General features: G+C 35.3%; 1 protein-coding gene across 5 annotated transcripts in view; it reads right to left on the bottom strand.

Moving 5' to 3' along the window:
* DENND1A (DENN domain containing 1A) overlaps positions 1-26602 on the bottom strand; it is a 228105-nt gene that overhangs the window by 95207 nt on the left and 106296 nt on the right. For all 5 annotated transcript variants that reach the window (XM_067308804.1, XM_067308803.1, XM_067308805.1 and 2 more), the window contains 3 exons: positions 22810-22920; positions 11850-11950; positions 2210-2255 (listed from right to left, as the gene is read on the bottom strand). In XM_067308804.1, coding sequence (XP_067164905.1) covers positions 2210-2255; positions 11850-11950; positions 22810-22920 — 258 coding nt within the window. The remainder of the gene's footprint in view (positions 1-2209; positions 2256-11849; positions 11951-22809; positions 22921-26602) is intronic.

Here is a 26602-nt window from a genome sequence, read left to right as displayed (position 1 = left end):
AAAAGAGTAAGCTTTTGGCATCAAAAACAGGCTAAGAGGTAATTAGTAAAAGTCAAGGTGTGAGACAAATGTCACCTTTCCTTTGTCCAAGGCACAGACCAATTACGCACTACCCATCAATAAACAACGGATACCACAGCCCACTGTGTGATTTTATTTTGCTTTATTTTTCAATAAGAAAAGCAAAGTTAGCTGCAAGATGAATCTTTATCCGAAAATATTCAATTCATCTTTAAGAGCAGGGAGAGGAGGGGAGAAGTTTTACTTTATTAATTTATTTCATAAGGCATTTTGAATAACAGTACTTTGCCAATGTCTGTCTGTGTTCTAAAATCTCTGGCTATTCCAAAGCCATACTGGATTTAATACTACACAGATTTTTTCACAAGTTACTAAAATGGATGAAAATTAGCTTCTCTAAGAACAACTTCTTTTTTGACTTTTACAGATGGAATTTGGAAGGCCTACAGAGCACTGCAATGTGAAAAACTGAGACAAAAGAAGAGGTAATGATTTTATATCTAGGGGCAGGAGTGAGACATCATGCAAAGTGCCTCCAAGATGTAAATTATTAGATCTTTTCTTTATCCACTGCCAGGCTGACCGTGTAGTTCACAAGATTACTACTTTGTGAGACAAAATACTTGTGAAAGCTGAAAAATATCTGTATTAATAATTATCCCATCCTCTACCAGGCAGTGCTTTTTAAAATAGATACACACCATAATAAGCATGCCAATGATTATTCAGTACAGATACAGGGCAGAAAAATTCTTGCTCAGTATCAAAAATATAGGATAGACTATTTCTCCCTAGATATTACTTTGGTCCCATCTGTGCAGTATTCAAGTGTCATTATGAGAAACCCCTCTAACATAAATATAGGATGTGCAAGAAAATCTACATGCTGACTTTTAAAATAATTACTTATTCACTAACACATTGTACTGTCAATCGCCAATCTGTACTTTATTTAGCAATATAAAGGGCATCAAAAATCATCTGTCTGTGGCCAGGAGAGAGAGAGAGGGGAAAAATAAAAAAAAGACCTGTAAAAGGTGAGTTCTAAGAAAGTATGTCATATTAGTACTGGAAAAAAGGGGAAGTTTTATACTATAATAGCCTGAGTTTTAAAATAGACACAGACATAGAGGATCATTTCATGGATACGCCCTAGTGAAAGAATATGCTTTATCAATGTTTCCACAGAAATTACACATTTTATGGACAATATAAGAACAGGTATTCTGATAATATACATTACTTTATGTAATGCAAATCTCAGCATTGTAAATTTTTAAGTATCCTAAATAAGTAAGCCTAAATTTCCAAACACAGGTGTCTAAAATTCAGACACAAATCAAATAATTGTCAAGGGCACTTGCAACTCCTACCAATTCTACACTGCCTTCTAAATTAACTGCCTTCCAAAAGGCAGTATTTTCTTTGCAGGAATACCTCTTACCACCCGTAGTATATACACGAAGTTCAGACTTCCTGTGTAAAGGGACACAAGTAAAAAGGACCAGGATTTTCATAAGGATCTATATTAATAGCTTATGTTGTCCTCCAGATACTTTTGAAGAAAGTCATCCACTGTTTCACCACTATTGGAAGCAAAAGAAAATGCTATTTCCACTTACGGAGTTTTTTTTTAAGTTACATGAATTACTCTGAATTGTTTATATGTTAAGGTTTCTGTGAGGGCTGGTTTTCTGCCAGCTTTGTGTTAACATTAACAGCAAGTTCCTTGTTTTCAGATCGTTTGAACACTAAAAAAAATAAAAATAAAAAAAATCACAATCTGTCTGCAAAAGCCGGGGGGGGGGGGGGGAGAAGAGAGGAAGAACTGTAACTGTCAACATTTTGATTAATATCAATTCTGCCTTTCTGAATACAGAGCCAAACCGAGTAAATGGTAAACTGATTAAATGAAGCAACAGGATGGCGAAGGGAACACACCATGAGCTCATCACTGACCACTGATTTGAAAACAGAAAGTATGTCCAAAGAGTATAAGGTACCAGACCCAACTCCCATGAGACTTAATGTTAACATGTATGCTTAACTTCAATCATGTGAGCAATCCCAAATGAATTAGCACAATTATTTAATTTTTAAGCATATGAATGCATGTATAATTGCTTGCAGAATTTGGGTCTAAACCATAAAATTACATATATTGCCAGAAATGGTGAGAAAGACTTACCTCCATCAAACTTAAATGTATTCCAATGAGGTAGGGCATTGGGGCACTGCAAAGAGGAAAAAAGCCTAGCTTTACATTCTCATAACACTGGATTAACACATATGACTTATAAAATTAGCTATAGGAAAACACAGGGATACTGAGTTAGATTTTGTTAAAAATACATAAATAAACCACATAAGTACAAAATTTTATTCCATATTTGAAAGACATTTGTTTAGGCTAACTATTTCTTAAAGTTAATCTTTTACTGACATCATAATTACTTAGTGATCAAGTTAAGCCAGGTAAATAAGGACATTTATTTATTAAGAACAAAATAAGTTAATCATACTTTTCATTTAAATGCCTAGGCTTTTTCTAAACAGTGTTCTTTAGACAGACTGATTCATTTGTAACATTAAGTGATTAATTTAATGTATATGTATCACCCAGTGATACAAATTTTAAGCCCTTTAATTATGGGTCCAGAAACATTTTAAATCATTTCTTTTTAAGTATAAATCATGGAATGTTTACATAAAACAAGAGAAAAATGGCTTTAGAATATTTTGATTACATCCAGAGTCACTGTGATATACACTGGTACTATTATTTATTTCAGAACACTAAACTTAAATACACCAACAGGTTCTTAGGACAAGTTTGTATTCTCAAACATAGATGCAAAACTTCTGCTATCAAACAGAATGTTAGCTATTTAAGAAAAAGACTGATCTTTTCCATCTTCTGTTCTATGATGTTAGCAAACACCAATAAGGACTACATAATACAAGAAGAATATTGATTGAAAGTTGTGTCTTTGTATATACTGTATTTCTAATATCAAGCTTTACCGCAGGTCTCCCACTCAAGCAAGCATGAAAGGCTTATATTTGCACTGTTTATTAGAACGCATCAAAGAAGATGCCAAAGCTGCTAATTGCAAATATGGCATATACTGCCTGTTAAACTAAAAGCACATAGACAGACACAACTTTTAAAATAGAGCCTCATTTGATTTTGGATACAGAAGCTCAAAGAGCTGACTTTCAATTTTAGATGAAAAATGAGAGAAATGTCACTGTACTGCCTTGGATGAAAATATCTTCTATAAAGTTTTTATAAACTGGTGCCTACTGTTCAGTAGGAGAAGCAGCAGTGCTGAAAGAACTGCTGAAAGATACTACCAAAAATCACTCTGCTTCTCATTACCATGAGAAATTCCTTTTCAAGAAATAAAATTGACTGATATGCATATTAGTATTTATCATGTTTATTAACACACCACCTAAAACTCCTACTCTGTTGGAAGCTGTACCGAGAGATGCAGACAGTCACTCTGCATGAAAACTTTGGGGTTTTTCTTCCTTTTTGAAGCCATTAAATATACACAACTTCAGGAAAAAAAACAAAAAACACCACCCCCCCCCACCCCAAAACCCACAACTAGTCCATTTGCAGAATACTGAAGTGACACGTACCACATTACAACCTACTGAATTGTACAGGCTGGTAAGAATATCCCTGCCCAAGTTCCACCTAATACAGCACCTTATGATAGTCCAGAGAGATTGTTAAATCAGAAACTAATTTGGCAAAAATCCTGAAGGTTTTGCATCACAGGGAGGTCCACAGGTGAGAACCAGAACCTCCATCCAAGCTCTTTGGTAAAGATTTTTACCATACAACACAACACACACTTACTACATATGGATTGCTGCTCAACTAAAGAGTATTTTTATTTGTCATTTTGCATGTTTTATTTGTGACAAACACTATCTCTTTCACCCACATCTCTTCATTTCCAATGGCCACATTCCAGAAGCAAGAAAATACCCAGTAATTTTATATTCAAAGTATAAACCATTGGTTTAGCTGCCAGCTGCACAAATGCTCAACTTCCCTGTATGCCTGGCTATGCCGTTCAAGCCTCCAGTATACACTGAAGTGAATGTGTTTCTAATTAAGTAGTTTCAGGAACACGACAGCTTCAATCTCAAAAATACAAAGTCTGAACCTTGGCAGGAAGTCTTAAGACTGCAAATGTCTCATCTAGTGGAACCTTGGCTATTGTAATGAAAGGAAGCAGGAAGAGTGCAGCACTCCAGAAAACCAGCCGTTTATTACCGTGTCCAAAAGCAGAGCCCGTCACTGAGCACAGCAAAATCGCAATCTGTAAAAGTTAATTAACTGTATAATGTCCATCTTTCAATCCTCCAGGTTATCAACAAAAGAATAACAAGGATATCTAAACACTTGAAATCACACACCCCCAGTAAGATTTTAGGGAACTACAAAAAAGATATGGCTTCAGGTACATGGATCAACTTTGGAAGCAAAGAACCTTCTTTTCAATTTTCTAATAAAAGGCATTACATATAAAGGCAACAGCATACAAAACTATTACAGGGATTGCATAAAGACTGCAGTAATCTAATTTTTAGCAGTGTTTTCTTATTTTTATAAACTTGTATTACCAAATATTAAAGGACTCCAACAGGAACTTAATGTGCTATGTGATGTATATATCTGGACAGGCAGGAGAAAGCAGGAGGAACAAATTTGAAGTTATAGTACTACAAAAAGTGGTTTTAGCACACCCATTGTTAAAAAAAAATAGCTCAGGTTTTGGCGGTCAGTGCAAAAGAAGAAAATTTGAAGCAGAGATTTGTTTCAGAACAGAGTGCTAGTTTTGTGACTATTTCTGTTAGTTTTATGAATATTTGTAGAGATTTCCTCCAGGGAACGAGGCAGAGCACAAAAGACAACATTGGGTATTTCTTTGAGAAATGGAAGAAATGGGCGCTGGAACCTGGACCATGGCTCAGCAGGACACAGGCTGACACAGCCCCGCGGACAGAAAGCAGCAAGCAGACACGGCGCCTGTTATGAAGGGCTCTGGGAGATGAACAGCTTGTCTGATGCAAAAGAGAAGACGGAGAAAATAGAAGGTAAACAAAAAAGGTTAACATGACCATAAGAAAACAATTCTTGTAAGAGCTTTTGAAGCACAGACAAAGTTTGGTTGACTTATAGTAGCCAGAGGGGAAACCACTGAACAGTCTGAGCCTGGACATGATGACTGGAGCTATACAGATGAATAAAAAACTTTTCAGACGTGAAGAAGAAGAAACACAAAAGATTTAAACATAGATTAGATGTAAAGACTTGCAAAGAATTTCCCAAATTACGGCAATGCGCAAAAGGAAACTAACTCAGTTTTGGCCAAAAAAAACCATTGCCCATAACTAGCGAAAAAGAAAGACACCAAAGAGGAATGTCAAATGGGAGGCATCCACCAACATCCCGTCAGCGAATCACGAGAAATACAGGTTTTAGACTGTATGGACAGGTGTGGAGCAAAAGTAGACCTGTGATGCATCTATGGAGCACTCATTTTTGAATGTGCATTTGTGCTGAATTTGTAGGGAAATGCTGTGAGGAAAGAGCCTAAGGAGAGAAGCAGGTTAAAGAGAAGAGCAAGACAGTTCATAAGACTGAGAGTTAATGATATCATGATTTTAGATAAAATTAGTGAAGGGATTAGAAGAGAAATTCAAATATTACACTCAGTAAATTTGTATATGAAAAATGACTATTACGGTATATGAAAAATATGATTATGGTATGTTTGGATGTCTTTAACTATGTGCACTATTTATTCAAATGTGCTTTAATATCACCATTACTGCTTATCATTGAAATATGAACCTTAAATTGTTTTCTCCATGGATATCAAAACATCAATTGTTCTGTATACATAATTTATCAAAATTCATGTTGTTTGTCAGGGCTGCCATTATTGTTCGATGATACATGAACAATTAAGCAAAAGCAAAAATATTTTAAGGATAATTCATTGCAATAGCTCCTTATACCCCCAAAAGTTTAATTAAGAAAACCTCATAAATAACCTCAATAAAATATAATTCTGGTAAACAGCATAAATATTTCCAATCAAATATACTAGAGAGACAATATTCTTCCATCATTGCTCATCAATCTCACCAAAAAAGAAAAAGCTTGCCATGAATGCTGAAGATTCATATCACACCTCATAAATTGCTTTTATCACCATTTTTGTTTACCATGTGTTAATTATATGCCATTACTTAAATAATCAGGTACCATACTGTACAAGGGAACATTGTGTGCCCCTCTTAGCCATTCAGAGCACACTGCAACGTTTCCTCCTAACTGCTATTCAGGTCCTGAGACATGGAACACTTGAGCAGTTTTTAGTATTTTATCAGATCAGATGTGTATTTCCAGGACTTTCCAGCCAACTTTCGTAATATACGCTGCTTGTGTAAACAGAAGAAACAATTTGCACAAGCCTTAATCCGTCCTAGACCCATGACAGACTGCCCTTCAGACATGGTATTACCTACTGCTCGACACTTCTATATTAGTCCTGGGACTTCCTATAGCCACAAATACTAGTTACTCAAAGTTGCTTGAAGGCAGCCAATATCCATTAAGTGCAAAATTTAAAAGTATCAATTTCTACTACACACATTTACTGCTTAAACAAAATGCCTGCCTAAGTCTTCTGCAACAAAAAGAAAGGTTATTCTTCTTGTGTTACACTAGTTCCCAAGGCAAACAGGGTTATTTATAATCAAATGAGTTATATAGGTAAATATCAAATCATTAAAGTAGCAATGCCTAAGCATGAATATGGATATTGTGGACTTAATGGCTACATACTGCCTATTCATTACAGTTGCATTTTTACAATTTCTTTAATTCCTTTCCTTAGGCTAACTGGAGACCTCTTAATTATGCTCCCAAAAGGTGGGTAAACTACTAATTGGAAGAGAAGCAGGTGAAATAGAGGGACATTTCCTCATAAGTGAAAAACGAACAAACAAACAAAAAAACCCTTTAAAAATACTGCAATTCAACAGAAAATGTAACGTAAAAAACACTGGTTTTAAGAAGGTTCATAGTTTATAGCTACCCAGGGATCAGGGATATGTACAATTTTGCTCCATTGTTCCAAGAAAATGGATTAGATCACATTTAATAAGCTCATGTCTTGATATACAAACACTGACAATCTGTCACTCTTGCACACTAAATAGTACTTTACTCTCTAAGGTAGTTTCTTGATTTCTTATCAGATTACTCACTGAAATGCAACAGAATCCAATCACAAACTTATTTAGGTAATTGATGCAAATTAGAAACTTGATTACATACATTGGAATGGGGTAGAAAACATATAGCTAAGAAACCAGAAGACTAACTACAAGAGCTTTTAGTGAGCACACAGATGTACTAGGCTGAGTCAAAACGCGCACCGAGAAGCTCATGATGAAGGACTTGTTCCCTGAGCAGCAGGAGTACTCGCCTTCCCTTACCCTGTCCACCTACTTAAAGGAGCATATTGAGCTATACACAGATTTTGAAAACAGAAGAAAGGGAGTTAAAAAAAACTCCTGGAGAAAGGGAAAACTGCACCAAAAGAAACATTCGTTCAGCAGCTGTGCCAGAGCGCTCTAAAAAGATGGCGCTCAGAAAGCATTAACGTTAGCTGCTAAGCGATCTGCCTAAGGTACCAGACTGCTTTAATCACCTTAGAAAACATATTGCTGCCTCTGGCACAAACCCACAGAACAAGGTGAGCCACAATGTTCTGGACAGAGAGAACATACTAACCTCCATTACCAGGTTAGTCAAAGACAGAGTTTTCTTACAGGCTAGTTTTAAACATAGATACTGAAAGCAAAAAAGAAGAAAACAGACACGGTGGAAGCGTTGTTCTTGGCTACTGCTGCTGGTGGCAGTGCTCAGAAACCAGGACTTCTGGCACCTGCTGGCAGGCAGTTTTCTACAGCAGTGGTTCAAATGCTTCCTCTATTCTGTGTTCAAAGGAACAGGTAACTGCGTGTTAAGCTACGAATTCCCATCTGTTTTACTCTCCTCTGTCCAAAATCTTTCCCTGCGCTGAAAATATATCAAAGAATGGCTCCTAATTTAAAAAAGGTAATAAAAAAATAGCACTCTTCCCCTCGCCCCCCAATTAAACACTGAAACAGGAAGCTAAATGATAGGGATCAGATGACTGAAGTCATTCCAGATACATGAACACGGTACTGAACCACCATTACTGGTTCACCTCCTCCAGTACAAAGAACAGGTATACGGAGGACAAACATGCTGAAGCCAGACGCACAGGCCTTCTCAATTCTGTGCTTAGGTGAATGAGGGATGTAGCTGAATATAAAAATTAAGTTAAAAGATACTTTCAAGGGGGAAATGAAAAGGAAATTAATTCTTCTCCCTCATGTAAGTAAAATAATTAACAAAACAAACTGAAAAAATGAAAAAACAGAGTGGTTTGGAAGTACCTGGTGTAAAATCTAAATAAGAGACAAAATGCTACAGAAAAATGAATTTGAGCTTTAAAAATCTCAGTGAAACAGATCCAGGTTGAGCATGTTTGCAGCAGATTATTATGAACAGGTAGCAATAGGCAATCATCCACTTTTTGCTTCCTCACTCAGGAAAACATACTTCTGTCAACAGCTAAGGGGACTCAGCTGATCCACTGAGAGTCTGAGTTTCTGACGCACAATTAGCCAAAAGAATCCTCAACTGGCACGAGGAGAGTTAAAGTAGTCCACCTTTTTAGTTCTCATTTTTAAGTTACTCTGAACAAAACCAAGGTAGCTCTGGAAAGAGCCATCCAAAAGTCCCCCTCTCCTGGAAAATCCAACAAATTTCACAGCCAAGGATTTGAGCTGAAGTATATCAGTTATGACCTTAAAAGTTTCCTTTATATGAAAGGGTTCCACTGAAAGTCAAATGATTAAAAGCAAATAATCACAGGCGGTATATAGTTGGGTTTTTTCCTTTTTTTTTTTTTTTTTAAACTTTCAGAGATCTCAGATAATACACTCTATAAACCATTCTTTAATTTTCACAAAGAGAGGAGAAGATTCAAAATCACCACGAAGCATCATCAGTAAATGGACAGTCAACTGAATGAACATGATTTCCTGTATTTCCAATAACTGAAGAATTCTTATCCCTTAAATTTGCTTTGTTTCAGTTTCTGCTCTTAAAAAAAAATAAAAATCTTATGTTGGGCTTGCAAAGGAAATAACCAGACATAATTAAAACCAAAATAAAATAAACCCTTCTATTTTAAATAATCTCAAGTAATTTCCCTTAAGATGCAAAAGCCTATAAGCAACAACACTGCCTTAAAGCAGAGAGTATGAAGCTCTTTTCTCAGTCTTCATAGGCAAAAATTACCCTTCCAGGTTCACATGGTTAGAAAATAGATAGACTCTATTTTGAGAAATGAATTTACGGCACATAAACTGTTGCTAAATTAATATATTCAAAGAATTACAGTGTGTGATTACCACTCCAATTAAAGTTAATATCAGGCTAAGGTAATCAGTTGTTGTTTTTATGAGCTTGCAATTACAGTCTGCCTAATAATTATAGGTTTTAAAATCATACTTTTCATGCACTAGCTGGTTCATTCGTTACATGCACAGGGTGTTATGCAGTTAAAGAATTCATTGAGCGTGGCTCACTGATTCGTGTCTTTATTTTCGTGGGTACACTGCCCATGTGTTTGCTTTTTGCACACCTCTGCTCCCAACTGTGGGATCTGGACTTAGCCCCTTTTAACATGTCTTTGTCAGAAAGTCGATGAATACCTAATCTTCAAACCCAGCGTAAAAGCCTCTTGTGGTCCACACTGTTGTCCTGAAAACTCCTAGCAGCATGTACCTGGAGACAAAACTGGCAGTAGCAGCCTTCATGTGTTAATTACACAGGCGAAGGCCATTATGCACCGAGAGGGCACCCGCTGGCAGCGAAAATGACTCCAATCTGCCCTTCCTGCGCCGTGAGCAAATTGAAGGTTCATTTCTACAGGAGATAATAGTTTTTAGATTCCGTTCCGTGTATCCTCGACATAGGCACATACTTAACATTTAAATCATTTGCAGAGGAACAAGCTTCTTTTAAATCTACATGTTTCAGCTCCTAGCACTTCACTTAAAAATGCTATTTATCCCCGCTGGTTCCTTACTCAGAAGCTCTGCAGAAACTCTTGCTTAACGTCACACAATAATACCATGAAGTTATTAGCAAAGATGTCAGTTTTATGACAATTATGGACACTGACTGAAACCACTGAATTTGAAGCAATGGAACTAAAATTTGATGAGATTATTTGTTCTTCTCTGTAGCAGTCTATTTACTTAATAGTTGTGTTATGCAAGTGATCAAATATACATACTGACAACTGATGCTGCACTGCAAAAATAGGGAAAACCATTTAACACAAGAATTTCAAAGTCACTATGGATATTTTACCAAATATTAGCAAAGATCTGACCATTATTTAAATTTATATTTACAACAGAATTTGTTAAAAGCCTTCTAAACAGTTATTATGTGGTATGATGCTCATGTTACTGGTGTGCAACATGAGTAACATTTCCATGCACTTTCCTTCAGGATGTTCACATGCATTGTTATATATAAATAATCTATTACCAAGCAAATACCATTTCAAATAAAAAAATATGTCAGAGTAGAGACTGGCTTTTGAAAGAGTGACATGTTCTACCTGGTACTGTGATAATCTAGTTACTTGTATGAAATTGTGCTAATAGGAACGTTCCTTAATTCACACTTCTCTCTAATGCCACGGTGATTATGACCTTTGGTTTTCATCATTTTAACTACTCAAAAATCAGCGGAAACTCTATTGGATCCCACTATCGGGGTTAAGCAAGCTTAACTGTGCTTGCTTAAATAAATAAATAAATATCTTTGTGAAAGCCGTAAACCTGGGTTCTCCTCTTCAATTTCACTTTGCTACTTGCAAAAAAAAAGTTCCTAGAAGGAAGCAGTGCAAAGCTAAACAGGAAAGGGAAGGAGGGCATGAAATTATAGAGTAAGTTTTATGAACAGTAGCAGTCTTAAAACACAGTCACACACAAACCAAAAAAACCTAGTAAGAGCCATACTTAAAATATGGTATAGTACGCAAACATGTGACTTACATATGCACAAGGGGGATAAATCAAGATTCCACAAAAACTTACTTCCTGCCTTGGTAAGTTTAAGTTCCCCCCCCCTTTTTTTTTCCTTTTGGAGTGGGGACTTTGCAAAATATACTGGAGAAGGGGGATGTTTCTATGTTTCAGAACATGTCCTATCATGCACTGAGCACCACAGTCCATCAGAAAAAATGCTGGTAACCTCCATGCTCTTTGTTGCCAAACTTACCATCAGATACTCATTTCAAACCAGAGTCTCCTTGCCTCACATGGTTATACTATCAACACCCTCCCCACCTCCCCAAGTAACAGTTCAGGAGAAAAGAAAAAAAAAGCACCTTTTTAATTCAAAATTTAACATTAAACAGATATGCTGATAACAGATTTTTAAATACAAAATGTGTAAGCTGCAACATTCCACAGTAACCACTCAGAGTATCTCAAGACACTGGCACCATTACATCATGCTATGAAAATAATACTTTTCACTTACTAGGTTGGTTGCTTCCTGAATATACATAAGTATTTTTAGACTAACAGTTGCCTCATAAGAGCACTTAAGACTTACAATACAGCAATGTGAAAACTGTTTTGTATCTAAGTGATATATATAGCCTTACCAGCAGTAGTCCAATAGATGTGGGGGCAGAACAGGAATGTAAACATGTTGCCAGAACATTGGGTAGAGCATAGCTGCAGACCCATGAATGCAGGCAGTTAACTGGAAAACACAAATTAAAACAAGATCATAACTAAGACAAAAACTAAGTTTAAAAAGCTAAAGTTAGAAGAAAAAAAGAAAGTATCAATTTTGCTTTTGTAGCAACATTATGTATTACATAATATACAGTGCTCTTGGTTTTTTAAAAAAAAACAAAAAACAGTACTGGTGGGTGAAGCATGACTGCTTTCCAGTGGTTGCATTTGACTTAGTATGTTAACAGCTGAGAGCACGATTTATTCAACAAACCAAACCTGGAAAGGACACCCCGTGCTGCACAGAGCAAGAGGAAGAAGGAAATGACAGCACAAAGGGAAGAAACAAAAAACACTACAGGCAAAACTCCCTGATCCTGGCAATTATCATCCACTAAATATCATAAAATTGTATTGAAATTATAACTTAAACTGAAAAATATTTGAGCTCAGAAATGGGATTTTTATCTAACTGCACTTCAGCAATCATTTGGTTTACTGACTTTCTCAGTCATTTTTTAAAAGAACTTGTTCAGAATAGTTTTAGTGTTGGCAGGTACTGAATTAAGATCACAAGTAGCAAACAAGCGCCAGTCGAGTCACGGGGAGAATCCTCACAGAGCTTCAGAGGAAATTCTCTGTCTCAGGTCCTGTTGCAAACCATCATTAATAATTTGGAAAAGATGATAAGCAAGCTATTTGTCACATTTGCTATTAAAATGGATAAGGTGGTAATCCCCAATAAGGCAATCCCAACAAAAGCATTAGTCAAAATACCATATGAAGAGTGTAAAAATGAGTTACAGACACACACACACACACACACACATTCAGAAAAACAGCAAAAAATCACCCCTAAAATAGCAAAACAAACAATAAAAGAACAGACAAATCATATAAATGGGCACACATGTTAAAAGATTAAGAGGTGTCGGGCAACCAAACCCACCCCAACAGTATTTTGCAGTTGGAGTGTCTTTCGATCTCACATGGTACCCAGCACAAATACTGCAAGGTGTCTCCTTTGTGAAAAATACTATGAAAACAATACTCAGTGAAAGTCTTCCAGTTATTTGATGGTACAGAAAAGGAAAAAAAAAAAGATGAAATCTAAAAAACTGCGAGAGAGAACACTGCTTACAAATACGTAAAAGACAAATTCTAAAGGAATGAAATCCTTGTGGTGGCCTAAAGTTGTAGTGAGATTAAATAAATTAGCAAAGACATAACTTGTGACATTCATCCCAGATTCAGTCAGATGTGGCATAACCTTAAAAAAGTAGAGGATTCTTCTTCTTATTATTATTATTATCATTCATTTCCTTTTAGAGAGGCTACTGAATTATATACTACTTGATAGAGAACCCAGGACTGATAAAGAAAATGGTCTAGATGGGCTCATAAGTTTTAATTTCAAATGTAAAAAGTTACACAAAGGTTTGCGCTACTACCGTCTCTTCGGGCCGCCGTGCTGCAGAAAATCAGCTACAAACTCTGGATCTCGTTTGGCTTATGTTTAATACCAGAGCCCTTATGTAATTTCAATGAAATTTCTGATGCTGTAATACATGAATATCTTCTCTTCTATAATTAAAATAACCTTGTTTCCCAAATAAAATGCAAAAAGACTGAAGAGAGGCACCATATCTTATGTATTATTTTTAGCCTCTGAACAAAACAGGTCTGCATAGCAACGAGAATCCACCCAGGAACACCTTTTTTTTTTCTTTTTTTCTTTTTTCTTTTTAAGAGAATAACAGAGGTTCTCTGCACTGTAGTACAGATGAGACCTACAGTGAGGTATGAGCTTCACAAGCAGGTACTTTTCGGTGGCAAGAAAGTGACTATAAAAAAAGAATAGAAATAGAGTTTTACAATTTACAACACAATATACAGATTTTTTTTTTTTTTAATCACTCATATTCTAAGACTCTACATGCCAAGTATAAACCCACAGAGTACTTTAATGGTAAAAAATTCAGAGGAAAAAAAACCTGAATTGAAAAGCCAGAATTTTAAGCTCTGACTTGTAGAGAGCCAAGAGGTGTTAAAACACTTAACATTAATTTTGTAATTATTCTACTAGCATCTGTATTATCCTTCCCTGATGATCAAAACTTAAACATACACACACTCATTCATACTTCTAATGCCACTAAGATATCTGAATAATAAAAGCTCATTTTTAGGAATGTAATGTTTTCTTTCAGAAATACAAGAAAAGAAAAGCTTAATTTAGCAACCTCTAAAGATTTGGAAGGTAAGTCCAGATGCTTGACCAATGCACTGGGATATGGAAATTCTGTTAGAAATGGAAAACAGGCTTTTCAGAAATGCTGATGCTTAAATAGTTAAACTAAAGATGCAGATAATTTGCAGATTTCTAGTACTTCTTTGGTTGTTTTAGATAATAAAACGAAATTTCATTATATATGTTTATTTCTGAATTCAAATTAGGAACCATAATTATCATACTTTAAAAAAACTGTGAAATTAAATATTTCAATTTGACTCAAGCTTTCACCTAGTTTATCTTTTCGTAGAATCCTATGTGCCCATTTTCACTTACAGGTCACAAAGAAAGAATGGTTTCACAAAGACTGATATAAAGACTTGTTTTATGTTCCTAAACACTAAGATGAATCTGTTAAAAAAATTACTAGCAGTTAAGGGAATATCTTCAAACTGAAGCATGGGGTTTTAACACTAAATCCTATTAGCAAGGATTACAAAATTAATACATCATACAATAAACTAACATTCTGTCAGCACCATTCTGTAATAGAAAATGTATTAATCTAAATAATAAAAGCTCACTGTTGATTTTATTTACAATTACTTTAATCCCTTTTTGTAGGTATAAGAGAATGATTTTCTTGGAAGGAAGGACTGTTTTCATCAATATGTAACCTTTCGAGTAATAAGAATGGAACAGAGCATATCTTCAGATAATTGTAACATATTAATAGTTCATGTAACCTTTAGTACCTTGTAAAGTTTAGCGTGAGGACAGTTAAGTCACTCAGCACTGGTGAAGCTGAGCTTTTGAAATGTCACATCAAATCATTGACTACAGATACAATAGTTGTATGGACACATTTCTATTCAGTCTGGAGAATAACAGCATTTAGTCCACTGTCAGGAAAATGCACATTTTAGATTGATGACAATTTTACATCTAGGGAAAAAAAAAACCTTAAAATTTCAATTAAACATCTCTGCGGGAGATATTTTAGCCACACAAAAGTCAAAGGCACAAAATAAAACAAATAGAATATTTTATAATAAATTTTACATAATTATAAAAAAATCATAAAAAAGGAAAAACTATTTTTCATAACATCTGCACAAACTCTTATGGAAATAGAAATCAGTAAAATACTAGAAGCTGTAGGCACACACAATAGGCATGCATTATTTTAAAAGAAAATTTACAAATGAAAGTTGTACGTCAATTTGAATTAGCTTTAGAATTTTATACACGGATATACTACAGATCTAAATGCAAAAAAAAATGATCCTATCAAAATCAGAATTAGTAGGAAAATAAGTTAGTATATGTAAGTTCTGCCTAAGGTCATTAACAGACACAAACATTCATCAATCCAGTGTAATGCCTTCCAAAAAGATTTTTTCCTTATCTGTTTTAATACCCAATCTTGCAAACAAACTGGCTTCTGGCACAGAGCTTACACTTCCGAGCAGATAAATACCTTACTCTGTGTTACAATATAGGATCCAGCTATGTCTTCTCCACAGCACTTTCACTGATGGTTTATCAACTACAGAGGCCTTTAATGCATGTTTTTCAGTTACTTTCTTTGACAATACATAGCTCTTTTTTTCTGCGTGTTTTCCAAAATCACTGTCTTACTGTTCTGCTGTCAGCTTTGCTTCCTGTTCATCACCTGCAGACCTTCAAATGCAGCTGGGGAGTTTCAGTTCTCTTGCCATTATGTCTGTTTAATAATGGTTTCGAGTTCCAATCATCCCTACCACCTAATCACCGATAACCTAAGAACAAGAATGGCCTGCTAGTCTAGACCAAAACTCCCTTGTCACCCAGTATTCTGTCCAACAGTGGTCAACACAAATTACTAAAATCATTGCTTCATTCATTCACTGATATAATTGATATTTCTCTTGTATATTTTTCAACCCCAGCAGCTTGCAGCTCAGACTTCATGTGCCAGTGAATTCAAATGAATAAATTGAAGTGTTGCCCCTTCAGGCTGTTTCATCACAGTTTTAACGGGTGCTCTGAGTTTTAGCATTTTGAGACAACAAATAGAAAAAAAGTCATCTCTGTCATCTTCTTCAGGCCACGCATGACTTTCGATTTATATTTCTATTAAGTTCTCCACCTTTGTATCTTTGCTGGGCTGAATGAAGACCCCTACTCTACTCAGCTTTTTCTAATTCAGAAACTATTTCATATGTATGTTTGTTCTTGTTACCCTTCTTTGTATTTTTCACTTCTCTGTTTTATCACTTTTGAGTTGGAGAGGATGAGAACTCACGCAATATTCACAGTGTGGGTAAGTCATGAACATACCCAGTGGCACAATGCCCTCTTTTCTGTTCTCTATTCCCGTCATAATAGTTTCTTTGCTTTTAAGACACTGAGTACTGAGCTGGCATTTTCATAGATCTCTACTCCAATATCTCTTTCCTGAGTGGTAATAACTACTTCAGAGACCATGACTGCTTGTATAGTTAGAACTGTTTTCTCCCATAAGCATTATTTTATATTTATCAGTGCTATGCAATAAAATCACTGTCACACAGTTTTCTCCCCCTTTTATTAACTGTTTTTCATGCGGACATTTAATAGGTTCTAGCACAGACCACTAGATCACTGTCGGACTCCTTAGTGACTTCCACCATTAGGAAAACTGATCATTTTTATTATTGTTTTTTCTAATTAGCCAGCTGTTGACCCATAAGAGGACCTACCTCTCCTATGCCATGGAAATTTCTATAATACCCTTGAGGAATTCAACACTGTAGAATCTTACCCAGATTTTGAAAAGACTTTTCTTGATCAAATCTCCCTTGCCCTCTCACTGCTTTGAAGAACTTTTATGATTTGAATCATGAATTTCTTTTGCAAAGGTAATATTTATTCCTCTCCAATAGACTTTATTTATGCATTCCCTAGCTCTATTCTTTATTACGACAGGTTCCAAATTTTTTCATAGAAATATTGCTCAAAGAACTGTAGTTTCTTTAAGGGAGACTCATCTTTCAAACCCAAATATAAATTTCTAAAATCAGATCCTATTCTTCAGATTCATGTTTCTTCTCATGTTTCTTTCTCCAGAATCTATTTTGATCTCACTTTCTTCAGATTTCAGTATCTGCATTTTGATGTGCAGTAATGATGCTCCCCTATATACAAAGTTGCTCACATACTGTATGGTTGTCCCACTTACTAGAACTGCAGATAAAATGGTTTCTGTCTTGCCTGTTACATCCACCTCTAGATCACACTCTCTACCATTTCTCTACTGTATTGAATCACATCTAATTCTGCCAAGCATTTTCTTGAATCATTGACAATCATCTGCACAAATAGTGCTGTTTCATTTGTATTCATCTTAATGCTCACTTCAGTATCTCTATAATTTCATTAAACTTTCTTGGCATATACTGATTAAATTTGGAGGCAAACAGTCTGACCCTCTTTTAATATCTATTAGACTTTCATTTTTGTCTTCCATAAAAGCACTTTTGGTTCCAGTAGAGTTGTATTAGTAAACTAAGATGCTGGCCATTAATTCCTATGCATCTTAAAGTGTTAGGCAATCTGAAACAACATATTCTATTGAACACTTGCTAAGTCAATGAAACAAGCATCCTGCTACTCCCATCTGACTGAAACATTCTCAAATGAACCTTAGATAACAGCAACATTTACAATGTCACTGATAATTCTGAAGACACATCATCATTTGTTGAGCTCTTTATTACACTTTCATTGTGTTTGGTCTTGAACAGCTTTGCCAATGCAAATGCCAATTCCCACTTATGCATTTCCGTAAGTGGGAATATGCAAGAATTTCCGTTAGGTTTGAACCACAGTCCTAACGAAAAAGGGTCTTCAGGAGCACACAGTGTACAGCAAACATTTGAACATGTTTAGTCACTCTTTTTCTTTAAGAAAGCTCTCTATTAGCAGGTGGTCAGTATTTTATGGTCCATATGAGATGGAAATATTAGTATGCTAGAACAATAATTAAAGCAGAAGTTAGAAGACACAAAATCTGGATCTTATTCTTAATTTTTGACTCAAATGCTAAAGGTTTCCAATCGCTATCCAATTTTATTTCAACTTACATTATCCCTAATGGAGAAGACACTCCTCTCCCACAGATTAGATAAAAGGTATAGCCCAGTTCCAAAACAAGCAGCAGAAGAAAAGGACATGATTTTCCAAAGTAGTTTCTCTCTATATTCCTAAATCCTCTATACTTTCAGTTTCTGTTCCCCAAAGCACAAAGAGATGTATAGAAAAAAGTGCTTATATTTAATTCTTACCTAAAAATTGCTTCTATGGTGAGCAACTGGATTATATCCTGACATTATTATATAACATGGTTGCCTGTGACAGTAGAGGACTGAACTCAGTAATCCAAAGAGGCCCTTTCCAAATCTGTGTTCCATGGGTTTTAAAACTCATCAACAAAAGATTAAACAGACGTAATGCTCAACACTGCAGACATCTGAGCAGAAGCTGTCACTTATTTTTGAGATGTACTCCCACCTTGCTGTCTGGCATGAATTCAAAAAACATACTACCGTGGGTAAGCACCAGTACTGTCCTTCAACTCTGCCAAGATAAGGGCTCATAAAAAAGGAATAGTATATTTGCTGGAGACCTCACCTGATTAGCGATTGCTATACAGAAAACAAGCACTTAATAATAAGGCAGCCTGAGAAATACCTGACTGTCAAAACTATAGGAATCCAGCATTTTGAAATAAGATTAGTTCCACTATCTCAGCTTCCTGCAGCTGTTGCTAGAAAATGTAAAAAGATAGCTATTTTAAAAAGACACTGATTAACTAATTCACTTCTCGCAGTTTTAACATTTAATACTCTGAAAGACTTATTTAAGCAAATTAATCAATGGGCTTTTGTCACATGTATAAAAATTATAAAATGATGTTGAATTATAACAGGCCATTTTCCAGTGTATTTTACTCTCTTTCTGCTGATGAACACACACTGCACAGTTTTGCAGTTGCAGTACAAGGCTGGAAATGAGCAACGTACAGTGGAAGGAACAGGCCATCTTTAAAGTTTTTGTAAGATTGTTCTTCTGAATTGCTCAGAACTAAAAAACAAGCAGAAAGTATAAGACTGAGTTCTATAAGAACTAAGTATGGAAAGCAGAACTGTTGTAAAGACTGTACATGAAGGTCAAGACCGATCCTGGCAGAAGCTCCTAAGGACAGCAGTAGAGTTCTGTGGAAGGAAGAATTGGTGCCTAAGAAAGGGTAGTTTTAAGACTACTAACAAGAATAGTGCAAGCTCTTTGCTAGATTACATCACAAGTACCTTTGGCAAGTGTTATTAATCATATACTGTAATTTCCTAAATCCCACCATTTCCTTATGCTTAGAGACCTAAGCTACATCAGAAACCATTTAGGGAGTAAGAGTTCGCACATTTGAGCATTCCATGATATGAAAAAATTGAAATAGCAAGCTGTCAACTTCCAAGAACAAAAAAAATCCATGCCAGAATAGCATTTTTTGCTCTGGACTAATAACTATAAAATAACAGAAAAGTCACAGAGATATTCATCTCAGTAAGATGGAGCCAAACAAGCATCATAAAAATTCACAGTTCAAGTCTTTCAAGAGCCATCAGGCTTTCTTTAAGCAACCTTTCTCCACTGAAAAATAACCTGCTGCACCCATTATCACAAATAATTAATACACCTTGTTCAGACAGGGCTGCAAGGGTAAGCCATGATGGAAGAGAAAATACTGGACACAAGGAAAACTCTTCTGTTTCATTTTTGCAACAGCATGTACCCACCAGCAGGTGGTCTTTTGCCAAGTACAGTTTTTTATGCATTCTGGTTCACATTTGGCTTTGCACAAAGAGTTAGATCACAGAGTACTCAAAAAAAAATTTGCTTTAACATGTTGAGAAATTACTTGAGTTGCCATTTGTAGAAGGAAAAAAAAAAAAAAGAGTCCCCCCAAACACACACAATAAATCTTCCGTGGGTTCAGTACACAGTTTATAAAGTAGCTAATAAACACAATCACTTTCAGATACCTCTAAATCTTATTCAAGATGACCATATTAAGAATACTTCTAATCAAAATTTGAATTTGATATGATTTATTATAGCACACGATTCATTCTACCACGAAAGACTTTTCTATGCAGGGTTGTTTAATTTTCTCTCTCTTACTTGATATTATATTTAAGCCTTAAGTGTGAAGTGTGGCATGTCTCTCAAGTAAAAAGAAACTATGCAGGTCCCTTCTACTTTTTTGTTTAAAAAAAATTAAAAAACAAACAAACAACAACAACCAGAAAAGCCCTCCCCCCAGCCCTAACTATACTTTGAGACTCCTCCGTTTGGTAAGTTTCCAGTTACAAGGTCTTGGCTTCCGCTGAGCACAGTTTGAAATAAAATAATGCAGCTTGTTCCTACTGCTGGAACACGCAGAGCGGAGCGTGCAGGCAAGGAATCACTGGCTCCAGCCCAACACTTCAAACCTGTCTTACACTGTCACTCCAGTCTTGGAGCAGTTTATATATAAAGTTGTAAGATAAGAACACACAGAATGAATACCCCTCCCCACCAAAGAAGCAGACATGCTTTTATCTTGGACAGAGGCAAAGGAAGAGGAATAGCAGAAAGATAGGAAAGAAAACACAACCCTACTTGTGAAATGGCTCATTAAGGAAGGCAAAGTGACAGGTAAGTAATTCTTCTTCCCAGGCTCTGCTACAAAGGGAGATATTAAACCAACCAACCACACATATTTTGAAATGCTTTGGTTAGCCATTCTCTTCTTTCCTCTTCTGTGATAATTTATATTATTTTCATTCTTTAGGTCTCTGAAATAAATACCTCTCTTTTACACTTTATTTACTTCCAGGCCAGGATGTACTTTTGTTTATTTTAGTAGAGAGGACCTAGAACGCTTGGTAGATACAGAAGTTAAGAGTTTGTATTTTACAAGAGTTTTCTACAATATTAAGCTTCATTGTACTTAAATTCCATTGGTTATATATGGGACTTGATTGTAAACATTTAGTAATTATTGGTATGTCCAAGAGATTATTCTACATATCCCAGTTTCACTTACCTTTCAAAATTATTTTGAAACAGTTATTCTGAGATTGAACATGAAGACTTATTCTCTTTCCTTTTCTTACCCTGTATCAATAGATTATTCTTTTGTGCTTTTCATGTATATTATTTCAGCCTCCAATATTTTTTACAATTCCAGGCAGTTATAACCTCAAACATAAAGTAGGTCATGGTCATACAGTAAGAGGCCAGATAATAGTATACAAAATGGAAATGGAAGCTTGTATTTTAGAAAGGACTGTTCAAGTACTTAGTCCATAGCACTAGAAAGCAACATTTATTAAACCATCTTATGTTTGTTATTCATAAAGGAAAGCAATCAATACCCATTTACAGAGCAAACATAATGAAAACTTAACATTCTCTTTTATAAAGAGAATCACAGTCTTATTGACTGATAAACCTTGAAATGCATAACACAAAACTCTGAACTAAATCAAGCTGTGTATTTGGTTTTGATGTGCAGCCATTTTTAGAAGAGAGTACTCTAGTGTTCAGTAGCTTTTATCTCTCAGATCCTTGATGGAGGCTAAGTACCATTAAGACTACACCTTATCAAACAAAATGGCAAAAAGTCTGGATTGTCAATGTATTTTAGCCCACAATTTGGGTCCATGCAGCGAATGTCACTAAAAGATCCACCTAACAGTATCATTTTTCTATTTTTTTCTGTGAGGTAAATTTATGAAAAAGGGACTTCACTATGGCATAACATGTACACAACATCTGTATCCAAAACAAAAAAAAGAAATCCTTTTTCATTTAACATTTGAGGTGAGCAGAACTTCAGTAAAAACATCTCATAGATTAGTCAAGGTTGAAAGGGAACTCTGGAGATCATCAAATCCAAATTCCCTGCTCAAGCATGGTCAACTGGAGCTGGTTGCTCAGGGCCCTGCCAAGTTGGGTTTTGAGTATCTCCAAGGATGGAGACTCTACAACCTCTCTGGGCAACTCATTCAAGTGTTTGACCATCTTCCCAGTAAAAAAATGTTTTTTCTTAAGTTTAAGTGGAATTTCCTGTATTCCAGTTTGTGCCCATTGCCTCTTGTTCTCTCACTGGGTCCCACTAGGAAGAATATGGCCACATCTTCTATACTCCTGCCATATTTTTTACAGACCAAGTACATTGTTTTTATATATTTAAAAAACTAGAGATTTTTCTTCAGCAAACAAATTCAAATATTCTGAAAGGCTATTAATCCATCAATGTGCATTTATGTCTTTTTTTCCAGAACTCTTTAAAACTCCATGCCAATACATTTAATTATATGGGTATTAATGATTATGGTTATTTCTAACTATGAAAGCAGGACGTCACCTCTGCTTACTAAGTCCTTCGTCAAGTAAAGAACTTGTTATGAGTTTTGGGATATTCACTCATATAGGAAGTCCAACTTCAGTACCATATTCTATTTTTTATACAAAGTTTTAAACCTTTTTCTTTGAATTCTAGAAGCTTCAGGGAATTTCCTATAGATGACTGTCATTTTAAAAATGTACTGTGAATAGAAGAAATTATTCTATCATTTACTTACAGTGCTCAGCTTACTACAACAAATGAGGATGCGGCGTTCATACAGCATACTGGCATAGAGGTGCAGCATGTTGTTGACATCAACTGCTACAAAATACTCTGTTAGATTTCTCTAGGAGAGATAAAAATAATTTCTGATTAATAATATTACAAAAACAAGTATTCTAAAGAAAAAATAACAAGATTTCATCCTTCTATTACGTTACAACCAATACATGACTTAAAGAAAGAAAACAATAGGTCAGGTCATCTTGTGTCAGAGGGCTTTTTAATCACAATATCTTTCTCCTAACTTCTGGGGGCTTAGGCCTTGGATTAGCGAGACTGATGATGTTTCACACACAACTTAACATGAGATATTTCTCTAAGAAAAAATAGATTCTGTCACTTTTATAGAAACTTCAAAACTCTCTGGATAACATACAAAAACATCTCACAACCTAACAGTAAAAACAGCTCTCCAAATGGACACTTCTGGTTTAACAAACTCGGATATATTAGTGACACAAAATTAAGCACAGTCTACCCCAGAACAATTCTGATTATTGGAAATACACATGGGCATTTAACACACAGGCTAAAAACAGTTACTCATGTCTTCTGAACCCCTCACTTTGTATACTCAGACAATCTTTTGCCCTTGGTTGAAGACAGAAAGCACCTCGTCATGCAGCTGGGGAAACTGCAGAAGGAGACAGAGAACTCTCTCTCTCTCTCTTGCTCTCTGAAAGTTTCAGTGGATGTCCATCTCCAGTGAAAGGGCAGGATTCAAACACCCCATTTCCACTGAGTGTTCAATATGTTTACATAGTTTAAAGAAAAATAAACGTAGAAAAATATTGTAAGCAAAGCTCATTTGCAGACTATCTTTATAGACAGACCAAGACACAAGCAAGTAAAGCTGTTGAATCTTTGCATATACACTTCATGAGCAACACAGGTTACTTTCATGCTATTGTTGCTCAGAATATTAAGAAATAACTATGTACAAATCATCGTAAATAACTGAAATCCAAAAAACCAAAACAGAGCAAGCTACACAAGCTGTTATGGCCATCCATACCCAGCCCACCAGCCCTCCCATCAGTCAGCAACACTGTCCACACATCATTCTCAATGCAACTGCCCTGTGCACATGCTGTAGTGGCATGAATCATGTATTATTTACTGGAGGATTATGATGTCTTCTAATAAGTAACAATGAAAACTTAGGAATGTGTTCATAAGATCTTATGCACAAAACCAGAAATTAACTGTGTAGATAGCTTGACCAAAATCTATTATGTTCTTGTAGAATAAGGGGCTTTTACAGTGTGAGGCAAACAGAGAAAGGTCTTTTGTTTGTAGAGGTATTTTTACTTCTTAAAACACAGAACTTGAAAAAAAAAATTTTTTTGAAAGGTTAATACACCCAAAAATGCTGAATTAGGGAATTTGGTTCCAAATAGCTTCTTATGGATGTAAAAGGATTGCTATACAGTAAAGATAGTCTTATACAAAAAGCACACGTGAAAGCAAAATTAGATTAGTCATGAATTCAAGTGCAATCTTAATCATCATTAAATAAAAAAGCACAGAAAAGCAAAAAGCAAATATGATTTAGAATCTTAAAGAAGCTCAACAAAGCCCATTAGCACTTTTGACAGATCCAAAGATAACTCTAAAACCACCAATACTTGGCCTGAAAAGTCTGCCAAGATGCTTCATACTGTGCAAAAATATGTTCCACAGCTTGCCATCCAAACATAAAGAAAGAACTAAAGAAAAATTAAGGGTTGTATTTGGAAGACTTTTGTACTAGTAGGTAGATAGACAGATAAAAAATAAGCTCATTATGGTAAGCTTCAAACATGTTAATATAAAACAGTCATTCAGGTATTTGTTATAGAAAAACTATAGCCAGAGACAGGTATATTCTAAAAAGAAAGAAAACAGCCAACACATTTTGCCAAAAACCCATTAAACTATCATGTACTTTTTCTGTATTTCTCATCCCATCTGTGCTGATTAGCATGATATTTGTGTCTAAACATAAGCTGTCTTCTCTAAGGCTCTTCTTCCCCCTCTCACTCATCTATCCATGATGCCAAAACACAGCACATGACGACACAATTACTGCAAATAGTGTGAGTTAAAAGAATTTTCAGGTAGCACCAAAATTAGGGGCATTACAAAAGGAGTAGATAATCCCTACATTCTGTCTGAAGACATAGATATACTTCTGGGTGTATATGTTTATAAGGAAAAAGTATCAACTAGTGAGAGGAAAATAGAGACAGGGACTTGATATGCAATTATTCTTTCATCAAGTTTATTCAAGTGATATAATGGCTTTGACAAACAAATGTACTTTCAGATGGAAAGATTTATAAGGTTTTGGTCCTCTCTGCTCTCAGAAATTTGCAAATAACACCTGTGAAGCATGTGGGTTGCATGGTAATGTATTGATACTAAGGAAATTCACGTGTTAGCTCTAAGTTTTATTTATAATAAAGCTGTCATCTTTGAAGATGAAATTGGGACTTACACATGTATTTTGAAAGATATGTCTCATAAGTGACAAAACCATGAATGAGTTAAATAAATACAAGTGAAAGCGTTCCAATTTGCAGTATAATTGTTGTACATTTTGTTTCCTAGGATTTAAAGCTCTCTTGGGACAGTAGAAGTGGGACTTTCAAAATAAAATAGGGGAACTGGTATCCCCCTTCCTCTCAAAGCTCAGTAAGAGTGGCTACAAAATTCCCTTATACTCCTATGAAAGTCCATTCCTAAATCAATTGTTTATTTAATCATTTGCTATTTAATATCCATAAATGCACATGCACTTTTCATTAACTTTTGAGATCAAAAATACTCATTTGCTTCTCTTCCTCCATCATATAATGATGAACTCATTCAAAGAACAACATACTTTAGCAAATGGTCTAATATAGAAATAAAGATTTGTTGGGGAAAAAAAAAATCAAGGAACAAAGGCAGAAAAAGATTATAATTAGTGAAAAGTTAGGTAATTTGAAAAGTGAGATGGAAGGGCATGAACATACACCGTAATATCACCAAGAAGAAAATTTCATCATATCAGACTGCTAAATTACCTGATACTTTCAAAATGCAAAAGAGTGCATGTCTATAAATTCCCTAGTAATGTATTTCCTGCAAAGACCCAAGTTGTTTATTTCTGAATTCACAATGCATTTACAAATCTTTCACATAATTTAAGAAACCTTTTGAAAATGAGTTCTTAGTTGTTATATACAAGTATGCACACTAAATTCTTTTGTGGATCATTAACCATTTTGGTCTGACACAGAGCCAGAACACACAGTTCTGTGCAGTTCTCCATTAATCATTACATACAACTTCGAAGTTTGACACTACTAAAACCTTTGCTAATACAGGTTTTAAAACGTAACTGCTGATAAGATATATAGCAATTTTGAATAAGAAGGCCAATCGATTAAAATCCATGAAGACTTATGCTCATTTAATGTCTTTGCATCATTCTCTAATATGCTGCAATTCTACATGAAAGTTGCGTTGACAGATAGATAAAACGCTCATGATGAATTATGCAATGATATTCATAAAAAAACCCAAACAGTAAACACCTGGAAAATGTAGGGCAGTCAGTTGCAATAACAGATAGACCAAAAACATTTTTAATATTTTTCTTTCTTACACTGAGGCCTATGTTTTTAAACTTGCATACACATTTATGGGATTATGTTTCTGGCAGGAAACGTTCGCCCACTTCTATTCCCAGAGGTACTCTGGTTCCCTGCAGACGCAGT

The sequence above is a fragment of the Apteryx mantelli genome, chromosome 21, assembly GCF_036417845.1.
Source record: "Apteryx mantelli isolate bAptMan1 chromosome 21, bAptMan1.hap1, whole genome shotgun sequence".
Classification (NCBI taxonomy): domain Eukaryota; kingdom Metazoa; phylum Chordata; class Aves; order Apterygiformes; family Apterygidae; genus Apteryx; species Apteryx mantelli.
The sequence above is the reverse complement of the archived record's forward strand: the minus strand, read 5'-3'. Positions and strand labels throughout refer to the sequence as shown.